This window comes from Saimiri boliviensis, chromosome 11 (genome assembly GCF_048565385.1).
Source record: "Saimiri boliviensis isolate mSaiBol1 chromosome 11, mSaiBol1.pri, whole genome shotgun sequence".
NCBI lineage: Eukaryota > Metazoa > Chordata > Mammalia > Primates > Cebidae > Saimiri > Saimiri boliviensis.
The window spans coordinates 36,627,820-36,640,619 of record NC_133459.1 but is presented as its reverse complement, the minus strand read 5'-3'; the positions used below and the strand labels follow the sequence as shown (position 1 = coordinate 36,640,619).

At 44.2% G+C, this 12,800-nt stretch overlaps 1 protein-coding gene and 1 non-coding gene across 16 annotated transcripts in view; one reads left to right on the top strand and one right to left on the bottom strand.

Annotated features, from left to right (window-relative positions):
- The window catches only part of INPP5B (inositol polyphosphate-5-phosphatase B), an 80,613-nt gene that overhangs the window by 50,853 nt on the left and 16,960 nt on the right, over positions 1–12,800 (top strand). For all 15 annotated transcript variants that reach the window (XR_012512381.1, XM_074380544.1, XM_074380543.1 and 12 more), the window contains 7 exons: positions 456–557; positions 1,658–1,772; positions 2,738–2,854; positions 3,608–3,795; positions 6,906–7,017; positions 9,487–9,596; positions 11,629–11,764. Coding sequence is in view for 14 of the 15 variants with exons in the window: in XM_074380544.1 (XP_074236645.1) it covers positions 456–557; positions 1,658–1,772; positions 2,738–2,854; positions 3,608–3,795; positions 6,906–7,017; positions 9,487–9,596; positions 11,629–11,764 (880 nt within the window). In the remaining variant the exon portion in view is untranslated. The remainder of the gene's footprint in view (positions 1–455; positions 558–1,657; positions 1,773–2,737; positions 2,855–3,607; positions 3,796–6,905; positions 7,018–9,486; positions 9,597–11,628; positions 11,765–12,800) is intronic.
- Positions 4,002–4,103, bottom strand: LOC120366169 (U6 spliceosomal RNA). The gene has a single exon (XR_005580916.1). It is a non-coding gene; the product is annotated as a U6 spliceosomal RNA (small nuclear RNA).

Here is a 12,800-nt window from a genome sequence, read left to right as displayed (position 1 = left end):
GTCCTGATCTAGAAATGATATTTATATATATATATTTTTTTGAGACGGAGTTTTGCTCTTGTTACCCAGGCTGGAGTGCAATGGTACGATCTCGGCTCACCGCAACCTCCGCCTCCTGGGTTCAGGCAATTCTCCTGCCTCAACCTCCTGAGTAGCTGGGATTACAGGCATGTGCCACTATGCCCAGCTAATTTTTTGTATTTTTAGTAGAGACGGGGTTTCACTATGTTGACCAGGATGGTCTCGATCTCTTGACCTCGTGATCCACCCGCCTCAGCCTCCCAAAGTGCTGGGATTACAGGCGTGAGCCACCACGCCCAGCTTAGAAATGATATTTTTTATGTCTTAAAATGCTGCTCCACAGAGACTAAAACCAGCATAAATCAGCATAAAATGCTTTCTCCTGTAATCTCCATAGTGATTTGCAGTCACTACTTCTTTCTCTTTGGTGACAGGTTTTTTGTGGGAACATACAATGTAAATGGACAGTCCCCCAAAGAATGCCTCCGGCCCTGGCTGAGCGAAGGTATCGAGGCCCCAGATGTCTATTGTGTAGGGTGAGTGCTTCTCTTCTCTTCTTGTCTCCATCTTCAAGCACGCAGAACTGAGGTTGAGGATGGGTCTTCACAGCAGGTGAAGGATTTGAAAAATGAACAGGTGCTTAGAACAGCTGCTTCCCTGTTTGATGTTCTTCCTCATGGCAAGCAAATGCCTGCCACTGTTAAAGTGAAGTGCTTGGCATTTAAATGCTAATACTTAATTTTTAGTGTAATCTTCTGTTAAAACACTGAATTGCATCCTGAACTCAGTGCATCCTGAATTGAACTTTATTGCTTAGACGTTCAATCCTTTTTTGGTTACAAAGCAAAAATGTCTTTTGCCAGAGAAGGGAGGTTACCTGAAGAAAGTTCCATTAGTTGGCCGGGCGCGGTGGCTCAAGCCTGTAATCCCAGCACTTTGGGAGGCCGAGGCGGATGGATCACGAGGTCGAGAGATCGAGACCATCCCGGTCAACATAGTGAAACCCCGTCTCTACTAAAAATACAAAAAATTAGCTGGGCATGGTGGCACGTGCCTGTAATCCCAGCTATTCGGGAGGCTGAGGCAGGAGAATTGCCTGAACCCAGGAGGCGGAGGTTGCGGTGAGCCGAGATCGCGCCATTGCACTCCAGCCTGGGTAACAAGAGCGAAACTCTGTCTCAAAAAAAAAAAAAAAAAAAAAAGAAAGTTCCATTAGTTAGTCTTTTTTTTTTTTAACCTTCTCATTACTATACTGGGCCTTACTGGTGGGGAGGGGCAGCAAAGCTTGTGTAGTATATTGAAAAGAACGAGAATTTAGAATTTATATAGACCTAGGTTTGAGTCCTAGTTTGCCACTTGGTGCTTGTGTGAACTAGGGGCTACAGATATCAAATAGTGACACTTCGAACTATTTCTTAGGCTGGTCATGAAAAGGAATGGGGTTTTGTTTGCAAAAGCACCTGGAAAGTTCCTTGGCATTTAGTTCCTTGGCTCTAAGTGTTTGTTTAAATTTTTTCCTCCTGAGAGTCCTGAAGTTTAGCTAGAAAGCTAGGGCTTATGCACCTAAACCAATCCGAGAATGTGTCATTTGCACATTACTTTTCTTTACTCTCTAACTGGCTGCTTCTCCAAATAGGTTCCAGGAGCTTGATCTGAGTAAGGAAGCTTTTTTCTTTCATGATACCCCAAAGGAGGAAGAGTGGTTTAAAGCTGTGTCAGAGGGTCTTCATCCAGATGCCAAATATGCAAAGGTAAGAGAGGAGTCAGGGACCTTTTCATTTATGTTGCCATGCAGGGAAATTCCAGGATCATTTTTCACCTTTTCTATGACCTTTATCTTTTTTCTTTTTTTGAGACGGAGTCTTGCTCTGTCGCCAGGCTGGAGTGCAGTAGTGGGATCTCTCGGCTCATTGCAACTTCCGCCTCCTGGGTTCAAGCGATTCCCCTGCCTTAGCCTCCCAAGCAGCTGGGATTACATGTGCACGTCACCATGCATGGCTAACTTTTTGTATTTTAGTAGAGACAGGGTTTCACCACGTTGGCCAGGACGGTCTCGATCCTCTGACCTCGTGATCCACCCTCCTCAGCCTCCCAAAATCCTGGGATTACAGGTGTGAACCACCGTGCCCAGCCCATGACCTTTATCTTAAGCCAATCTTAATTATCCCGCAATTTTCATTTCCAGATCTTCCAGAAGGGGTGTCTCTGGGTGGGACAGATGCAGGGCATTGGCACTCGTAGGTTAGCATGTAGCATGCTTGGTGAGTTGAACAGATGATTACCTGTGTTCTAGCGTGGAGAAGGAGAGGTGTTAATACTCTCAGCCAGCTTCCAGACCACTTTTCCTTTGGGGTATTTATTCCTGTTTGCAACTTCTTTTTTTTTTTTTTTTTTTTGAGACGGAGTTTCGCTCTTGTTACCCAGGCTGGAGTGCAATGGCGCGATCTCGGCTCACTGCAACCTCCGCCTCCTGGGTTCAAGCAATTCTCCTGCCTCAGCCTCCTGAGTAGCTGGGATTACAGGCACGCGCCACCATGCCCAGCTAATTTTTTGTATTTTTAGTAGAGATGGCGTTTCACCATGCTGACCAGGATGGTCTCGATCTCTTGACCTCGTGATCCACCTGCCTCAGCCTCCCAAAGTTCTGGGATTACAGGCGTAAGCCACCGCGCCCGGCCCTGCAACTTCTATTTAATGCCATGTCTCTCATTTCCAGGTGAAGCTCATCCGACTGGTTGGGATTATGCTGCTGTTATATGTCAAACAGGAGCATGCAGCATATATCTCAGAAGTGGAAGCTGAGACTGTGGGGACAGGAATCATGGGCAGGATGGTGAGTCCTTGATTGATATGTTTGGCACATTGAGGACCTTAACTCCTGAGGTATTGACTGCTTCTGATGACACAGTGACTACACATGTCCCAGTTTGAAGGTGCCAGTATTCCAAGATGAATCATATGCTCAAGCAGGACTCAGTCGAGCAAACTATTTAGAAACTGCATTTTAGTGAACTGCCTGCTGATTTAACCAACTAGTGCCTATCCTTGTATTTGCCAACACTCGAGCCTCCAGTTGATCCTCCCATTTCACCCATGAAGTATGTTGCAGAAACTATGGTGGGTCATCCAGGAAAACAAAGAATGCTGATAGTAGGTTTGCAGTTTCCTCTTCTTCTTGAGGCCATTAAGGTTCTGTTTTTAGGTTCTTCTGTAAGAGCTTAGCTTTGTGTGGCAGAGGGCACATATGGTTTGCCTGTGATTTAGTGTAAAGAACACTGGATTGAGGGAGCTAAGTTTTGGAGCTGGCGCGATGGCTCACAACTGTAATCCCAGCACTTTGGGAGGCCGAGGTGGGTGGATCACTTGGGGTCAGGAGTTCGAGAGAGCTAGGTTTTGGACTCAGCTTTGCCACTGACTGGCTAGTCATTCTGCCTTCTTGTTTTGTTTTTTTTTAATTTGTAAAATATAGATAATAAGCTCACAGGATTATTATAAAGATTAAGACAAAACATTGTGAAAGTCTGTAGGTTTAAATGACTGACACAGTTAAGTTTGAATTGGATTTCTTTGGGGATCTTTTCCACAGGGCAACAAGGGAGGCGTGGCGATCAGGTTCCAGTTCCACAACACCAGCATCTGTGTTGTGAATTCTCACTTGGCAGCACACACTGAAGAGAATGCGAGGAGGAACCAGGACTATAAGGACATTTGTTCTCGAATGCAGTTTTATCAGCTTGACCCAAGCCTTCCCCCTCTCACCATCAGCAAGCACGAGTGAGTCTGGGCTTCCACCCCCATACCATTTATCATGAATGCATAGAGTTCTGGGCTCTGGCTTTTGATGGGGAGATGCCTGGTGGTGGTTTACCGTTGCTGCAATGGTGGCAAGTGCCACCTCTTGGTTATACATGGATTATATCTCTTGAAAATTTTTACTTTCCTAACTTAGCATCTGGCAGATCTCTAGAGCCTTTCTCTTTTTTTATTTTTAAATTGTTATTTGCATGTCATCCTTGCTCAGGGGCCATGCTAATCATCTTTGTATCTTTCAATTTTAGTATATGTGCTGCAGAAGCAAGCACACTCCAGCGTCTTTCTCAAGCATTATGTGTCCTTGGGAAAGTATAAGGTTTATTTATTTACTTTTTTTATTTTGAAATGGAGTCTTGCTCTGTCACTAGGCTGGAGTGCAGTGGTGCTATCTTGCCTCATTGTAACCTCCACCTCCTGGGTTCAAGTGATTCTCCTGCATTAGCCTCCCAAGTGGCTGGGACTACAGGTGCGTGCCACCATGCTGGGCTAATTTTTGTATTTTTCTTTTCTTTTTTTTTTTTTTTTTTTGAGACGGAGTTTCGCTCTTGTTACCCAGGCTGGAGTGCAATGGCGCGACCTCAGCTCACCGCAACCTCCGCCTCCTGGGTTCAAGCAATTCTCCTGACTCAGCCTCCTAAGTAGCTGGGATTACAGGCACGTGCCACCATGCCCAGCTAATTTTTTGTATTTTTAGTAGAGACGGGGTTTCACCATGTTGACCAGGACGGTCTCGATCTCTCGACCTCATGATCCACCCGCCTCGGCCTCCCAAAGTGCTGGGATTACAGGCTTGAGCCACCGCGCCCGGCCCAATTTTTGTATTTTTCATAGAGACGAGGTTTCACCATGTTGGCCAGGCTGATCTCGAACTCCTGACCTCAGGTGATCCATCTGCCTCGTCCTCCCAAAGTACTAGGATTACAGGCATGAGCCACTGCATCTGACCAAGGTTTATTTTTTCAATATTTGATTTATCAACATGTATGAGAGTCCTTGGCTGCTGTAGTATAGCAGCTAGAAGTAGTTAAGAAGAAAGTGAGGCTGGGTGCAGTGTGGTTCGTGTGTGTTATCCCAGGACTTTAGGAGGCTGAGCAGGGGGATTGCTAGGGCCCAGGAGTTCAAGAATAGCCTGGGCAACATAGTGTCTCTGCAAAAAATTTGAAAAATCAGCTGGTGTGTTGCTGCATGTCTGTAATCCCAGCTATTCAGGAAGCTGAGGCAGGAAGATAACAGAAAGGGAAGGGAAGAGAAAGGCAAGGAGAGGAGAAAGGAAAAACGAAAGGAAGGAAAGGAGAGGGAAAAGTTTATTTTGAGCAGGGAATATGACAAAACGTCAGTTCACAGTTATATTGTAGTCTGAGTTCTGCTTAAGATTTATCTTTTGGCCGGGCACGGTGGCTCAAGCCTGTAATCCCAGCACTTTGGGAGGCCGAGGCGGGTGGATCACGAGGTCAAGAGATCAAGACCATCCTGCTCAACATGGTGAAACCCCGTCTCTACTAAAAATACAAAAAATCAGCTGGGCATGGTGGCGCATGCCTGTAATCCCAGCTACTCAGGAGGCTGAGGCAGGAGAATTGCCTGAACCCGGGAGGCGGAGGTTGCGGTGAGCCGAGATCGTGTCATTGCACTCCAGCCTGGGTAACAAGAGCGAAACTCTATCTCAAAAAAAAAAAAAAGATTTATCTTTTTTCTTTTTTTTAAGATTTATTTTAATTTTGGTCTGTCTACATCCAACATTATGAAGAAAACCAAAGAATGAGCATATCAAACCCAGTTTTTAGAAGTATGTTTTAGGATTTTATATATCTACTTTTTTTTTTTTTTTTTTTGAGGTGGAGTTTTGCTCTTGTTGCCCAGGCTGGAGTGCAGTGGCACGATCTTGGCTCACTGCATCCTCTGCCTCCCGGGTCCAAGCAATTCTCCTGCCTCAGCCTCCTGAATAGCTGGGACTACAGGTGCACACCACCACACCTGGCTAATTTTTGTATTTTTATTAGAGACAGGATTTCACCACGTTAGCCAGGCTGGTCTCGAACTTCTGACCTCAGGAGATCCACCCGCCTTAGCTTCCCAAAGTGCTGGGATTACAGGTACCTAGGTTCCAGGGAACCTAGCAGGGAGTGTCTTGCAGCTGAACTCTTCTATTCTGGTGAACCTGCAGCATCCTAGTTTGTGAGGTCACAGCTTATGTGTCAGTTTGCCTGCTTTTAGTTTGTGGATGCATTAATTTTGGTGTGTGTGTACTGCCGTGCAGATTCTCTAATGACATGGTTGTTGGCTTCAGATACAGCAGTATTAGACTTAATGAGATGTACATTGTCATCAGGGAGCCTTCAGTTAGCTTCTTCCCAAAGCAGCAGGAGGAATAAAACACCTTCTACACTCTACCCAACAGCACAGAAAGAGCCAACCAATGATATGGTAGGGATTAAATCCAGGCTCCACTATAAAGTTTGAACTTTGTTTTCTTTTTTTTTTTAAGAGACAGGGTTTCACTATCTTGGCCAGGCCGGTCTTGAACTTCTGACCCTGTGATCCACCTGCCTCGGCCTCCCAAAGTGCTGGGATTACAGGTGTGAGCCACCAGACCCGGCCTTGAACTTTGTTTCAGAGGAACTCTGCTTTAGAAACAAAGGCTGAAAGTGTGTTTTGTGGACTGCAGTATACACAGAGGCAGAGGTGGCATTGTGGCATCATCTGGTTTGGGGTCCCTGGGTGATTGTCATGACTCTCAATTTTTGATCTTTTTTCCTTCTTCCCAAGAATGGGGTAAATTACTATTTTTCAGATCTTATCAGACTGTCTTTCCAACCTACAGAAATAAAATAGTTAGGGAGAACACAAGGCTATTATAAGGAGCTTAGACCAAGATACAATTATCACAAGCAAGCATCACATTAGAGTATTAAATGGGATGGCAAGAGAAAAAAAATTCCTGAACAGTTGAGCCATTTCCCCACTCACCTCCCAAGAGGCTGAGCCTCATGGGCCTTTCATCAGAAGCACCCTGGGTAGGTTGGGTTAAAGTTCCTCCTAAACCCTGTTACCTTTGTGCTCTGCCCTCACAGTGTGATCTTGTGGCTGGGGGACCTCAACTACAGGATAGAAAACATGGATGTGGAAAAAGTGAAAAAGCTCATTGAAGAGAAGGACTTTCAAACCCTGTATGAATATGATCAGGTACAGATGGCCACCTGTGCCCTCTTCCAGCAGCTGTCCTCCACTGTGAGGGCATGGAAAAGCCTGGCTTCCAAACTCATAGCCTCTTATTCTTTGGCTTGAGAGGTTTCTCTGAGTTCCTGATGTTGTTCAGTCATTTCTTCATTTCATCTGCATTCCCTTTTCCATAATTGTCTCCCCATTGTTTCTTTCCTGAAGCACATTTTCTCCTTTGGAAGCAAGAGTGTGTTCTCTCTCTCTCTTTCTCATTCATTCATTCAAGAAGTCTGAAGTTGGAGCTAAAAGAGTACCAACTTTCTATAAAGAAAGGAATTGTTATATTTAAGATGATGAAATAATTGTTTTAGTATGAGCCTTCTTCCCCCCTGTACTTCTCCTCACCAGAGTTCTCCATTGTGAGTGACAGCTCTTCCTACGTGGCTTTCCTCACTTCCTACAGGAATCAGTAACCTGCTGTTCTCCATCGTTGCTTGACGGAGCATTTCCCTCTCAGAGCACTCGCTGTTTCACAGTACAAAAGAATCTGTTCCTCTGTGACTTTCTTCTGGCTACTCCTCTCAGTAGATTTCAGACTTGTTTAGGTGGTCAGGTTGTTTAGAATGCTAAACATTATTTTTTATTGTTGTTGTTCTATATCCTCCCTTTTAATAACTTTAGTATTGTCATTAATCTGAATATTTCTATTATAATTTTTTCTCCAGTGCAGATTAACTAAAGAGAAGAAATCTCAACTTATTTATGTCTGTCTATTTTTTTTATCTCCTCTGTGTTCTGGTCTGAGGCATTCTAACTTCCCTGGTAGTTTAATACCCATCTCTACTTGCCTTCTTTTCTGGTCTTTCCTAAAGGAATAGTACCCATTTTGTGTGTTATCTGCCTACTACATGGTTTTAAGGTCTGTACATTCATACCTAGCTCACATTCATACCTACATTTTAACTATTTTCTGTTGCTTTTGAATAGGAATTTGGCAAGTGGTATCTACTCAATAGCTGACCATGTGCAATGTTAGAGGTGACAGTTCTTCACCAGTCCATGCAGTGCCACGCTTGGTGCTTCAGGGAAGAGGAAAGAGTACCTGTGTTTTGTTTTGTTTTGTGAGACAGAGTCTTCCTCTATTGCTCAGGCTGGAGTGCAGTGGCGCAATCTCGGCTTACTACAACCCCCACCTTCTTGGTTCAAGCAATTTTCCTGCCTCAGCTTCCTGAATAGTGGGGACTACAGGTGTGTGCAACCATGCCAGACCAGGCTAGTTTTTTTTGTATTTTTACTAGAGATGGGGTTCTCCATATTGGCCAGGCTTGTCTCGAACTCCTGACCTCATGATCCACCCACCTCGGCCTCCCAAAGAGCTGGCATTACAGGCATGAGCCACTGTGCCGGCCAGCACCTGTAGTTTCTATGTTGCTGAGAGTGTGATCTGGAAGGCACTCCTAAAATTCATAGGAATGATGCTAACTGTTATCATAGTGTGTCAGGCACTGTTTAAGTTGACAGAAAATCTTTCTAACAACCCTATGAGGTAGATTCTGTTAAAAATCCAAAATTTGCAGCTGCAGCAACCAAAGCACAGAGCTTTCCCCAGTTCACGTAACTAATTTGACAACACAGTTCTATCTTTGTGTGTATTTAGAGCATCTATGCTACACAGATGAAGTGTTTGTATACCTGGCAGAGAAAAACTATTAGTTTGTTAAGTGTAAGTGATACCTAATCCTCTTAAAGATATCTCAATAAGATGATAATCAGGCCCTTTGGGTAAGCTTTGCTCTTACGAAGGAGCCTTAGCCAGGCATGATGGCTTACACATGCAATCCCATCACTTTGGGAGGCCAAGGCAGGAGGATCACTTGAGGCCAAAAGTTTCAGACAAGCCTAGGCAGCCTAGTGAGACCCTGTCTCTAAAAAGTTTTTAAAAGTAGCTGTGTGGTGGTGTACACCTGCAGTCCCAGCTACTTGGAAGGCTGAGGTGGGAGGATTACTGGAGCCCAGGAGATGGTGGCTGTAGTGAGCTATGGTCACTCCATGGCACTCCAGCCTGGGTGACAGAGTAAGATCCTGTCTTTAAAAAATAAAAAACATTAAAAACAACTAAAAAATAAAAACTATATACAGAAAAGAAATGGTCAGCTTGTTCACTTTCCTAGGAGTTAGCTAACTTAAGGTATTATAGAAGCTGGGCATGGTGGCTCATGCCTGTAATCCCTGCACTTTGAGAGGCCAAGGCAGGAGAATTGCATGAACCTGGGAGGCGGAGGTTGCAGTGAGCTGAGATCACACCACTGCACTCCAGCCTGGGCAACAAGAGCAAAACTCTGTCTCAAAAAAAAAAAAAAATCTTATAGAGTAACTTTTTTGGGGGTCTTTTTCCTTAGAGTTTGAATTCTAGACTGATATCCTTTTCTCCACTAATTCAAAGTTTGACCTTTTTATTGTGAGATTTGTTTTTTCTCCCATCATTTTGTATAGCTGAAAATTCAGGTGGACAAAAAGACTGTCTTTGAAGGCTTCACAGAGGGTGAGCTGACATTCCAGCCTACTTACAAATACGATACGGGCTCTGACGACTGGGATACCAGGTAGGTCAGAGGTTTCTTCAAATGATTGAGCAAATGGAAACCCAGAAATTCTGGGAAGCACTTCTCTTTTGGACCTAAGGAAGAATATATGCTTCCTGTGACTTTTCCCCCATGTTTTGCACTCTGGTTAAACATTTCGTCTCAGTATTTGCTCATTAAGCAGCCTGCTTTCCCATGTATTTACTTTGTGACTGCCTTTGCCTTTGTTCCATAATAATTTTTTTTTTTTTTTTTTTTTTTTTTTTGGAGACGGAGTTTCGCTCTTGTTACCCAGGCTGGAGTGCAATGGCGCGATCTCGGCTCACTGCAACCTCCGCCTCCTGGGTTCAAGCAATTCTCCTGCCTCAGCCTCCTGAGTAGCTGGGATTACAGGCACACACCACCATGCCCAGCTAATTTTTTGTATTTTTAGTAGAGACGGGGTTTCACCTTGTTGACCAGGAGGTCTCGATCTCTCGACCTCGTGATCCACCCGCCTCGGCCTCCCAAAGTGCTGGGATTACAGGCTTGAGCCACCGCGCCCGGCCCCATAATAATTTTTAATACTGATTTACTTTTCAGCTGTGCCTAGGATGAGATGATTCCAACTAACTTAGCTGGTACTTGGTCATTACATAGTAGTTAATATTTTTGTTTGTTTGTTTTGAGACAGTCTTGTTCTGTTGCCCAGGCTGGAGTGCAGTGGCTGGATCTTGGCTCACTGCAACCTCCGCCTCCGGAGTTCAAGCGATTCTCCTGCCTCATCCTCCTGAGTAGCTGGGATTACAGGTGTGTGCCACCACGCCCAGCTAATTTTTGTATTTTTGTAGAGACAGGGTTTCGCCATATTGGCCAAGCTGGTCTCGAACGCCTGGCCTCAAGTGATCGGTCTGCCTCAGCCTCCCAAAGTCAGTAGTTAATATTTTTTATTACTGCTTACCATGTGCCATGTACTTTTGATGTACTTGTTATTTTCTTATTTAATCCTCAGGACTCTGTCGAAGTAGGTATGATTTACCTCATTTTATGAGATTGGAAACTGAAGCATAGAAAAATTAAAGAGGCCCCAGGTAGACAAGGGATACAGGGAGGATTTGAACCCAGGCAGTGGGAAATTCAGAGCCTGTCTCTTAACCAGCATCTCTTTTTTTTTTTTTGAGACGGAGTCTCACTTTGTTGCCAGGCTAGAGTACAGTGGTGTAATTTTGGTTCACTGCAACCTCTGCCTCCTGGGTTCAAGTGATTCTCCTGCCTCAGCCTCCTGAATAACTGGGACTACAGGTGCATACCACCACATGCAGCTAATTTTTGTATTTTTAATAGAGACGGGGATTCACCATGTTGGCCAGGATGGTCTCAGTCTCTTGACCTTGTGATCCACCTGCCTTGGCCTCCCAAAATGCTGGGATTTCAGGGGTGAGTGACTGCACCTGGCCTTAACCAGCATCTTTTAAAGACCATAGGGTGGCCGGGTGGGGTGGCTCACACCTGTAATCCCAGCACTTTGGGAGGCGGAGGCAGACAGATCATTAGGTCAGGAGATCAAGATCATCCTGGCCATGGTGAAACCCCATCTCTACTAAAATACAAAAAATTAGCCAGGCATGGTGGCACGTACCTATAGTCCTAGCTACTCAGGAGGCTAAGGCAGGGGAATCACTTGAACCTGGAAGACAGAGGTTGTAGAGAACCGAGATTGTGCCACTGTACTCCAACCTGGCTAAAGATCAAGACTCGGTCTAAAAAAAAAAAGACCATAGAGTGCTTACTGTTAGATTGGTTTTTTAATTCTCTCCTAATTCTCATAGGAGGGTAAAGAGCAGAGAATCAGTCTGAACTCTGTTTTGACTTTGAGCTTTCATAGTTGTTTTGGATGATACCCACAGGATGTATGTTATCCCTTGGTGGGCCCAAATTGCTGTTGCTTCCTCAGATGACTTAGCCAGGTGGACATGAAGGCCCTGATTTATCACTCTGCCTGAGCCAGGACACTTGCCAGGCAGTGGGCACTGCTGTTTCTGTGAATACTTCCAGGGTGGACTTTGCATTTCAGTGAGAAGTGCCGTGCTCCTGCCTGGTGTGACCGGATCCTCTGGAAGGGGAAGAACATCACTCAGCTGAGTTACCAGAGCCACATGGCCCTGAAGACCAGTGACCACAAGCCTGTCCACTCACTGTTTGACATCGGGGTAGGTGGGCAGCTGGTGCCCGTTGTAACCATTCTGGAGGGAATTGGCTTTCACAACTAAGACCATTTCTTCTCTTTCTGGTTTCTTCCTCTCCTTTTGAGTGGGAGGAAGCCCCTTTTAGAACAATTTAGAACAATTATTAGCAACTTAGTTAATAATTATTTTAGTATGCCTCTGTGTTTTTCCTCATACATGGAAGTTCCCTTTTCTATTTTTGAACTGTCTTTTTGCAGACCTTTCTCTATGTGTTTATAAATGGATGTATCAGTATTCTATATATAACATTGAGGGTATTTTTCCTTTTTTGTAAAAGGATCATATTATACATATTGCTCTAAGGACATCTTTTTTTCCCCGACTGAATATGTCTTAGGAGATCTTTCCGTGACAGTGAAGGTAGAGCTTTCTTCTCATTATTTGTAAAGGTTCCAAAGTATTCCATGGTCTGGATGTGCCTTAACATACGCATTGATAAAGTTATTTCCAAAGTTTTGCTATTACACACAGTGCTGTTGTGACCACCCTTCACATGTATCTTTGTGTATCGGTATATTTCTATAGAATGAAATTAGTGGTTCAAAGAAAAAATGTATTTTAAATTTATTAGATCTTGCTAAATTATCCTTACAACAGTTTTACCACTTTACACTTCTACCAACCATATAAGAGTTTGTTTTCCCATGCCCTTGCCGATACTGGGTTTTATCAGTCTTTTACATTTTTGTCAACCCAATAAACAAAGGGAAAAAAAAGATACTTTATTATTTTTTTTTCTTTTAAGCCAAAGGATTTTGTACAAGTTCAAAAAGGTACTTTATTATGTTAGATTACATTTCCCTGATTACCTATGAGTCAGCATCTTTTTCTTCCTTTCCCTTTCCTTTTTTTTTTTTTTTTTTTTTTTTTTTTTGAGACGGAGTTTCGCTCTTGTTTCCCAGGCTGGAGTGCAATGGCGCGATCTCGGCTCACCGCAACCTCCGCCTCCCGGGCTCAGGCAATTCTCCTGCCTCAGCCTCCTAAGTAGCTGGGATTACAG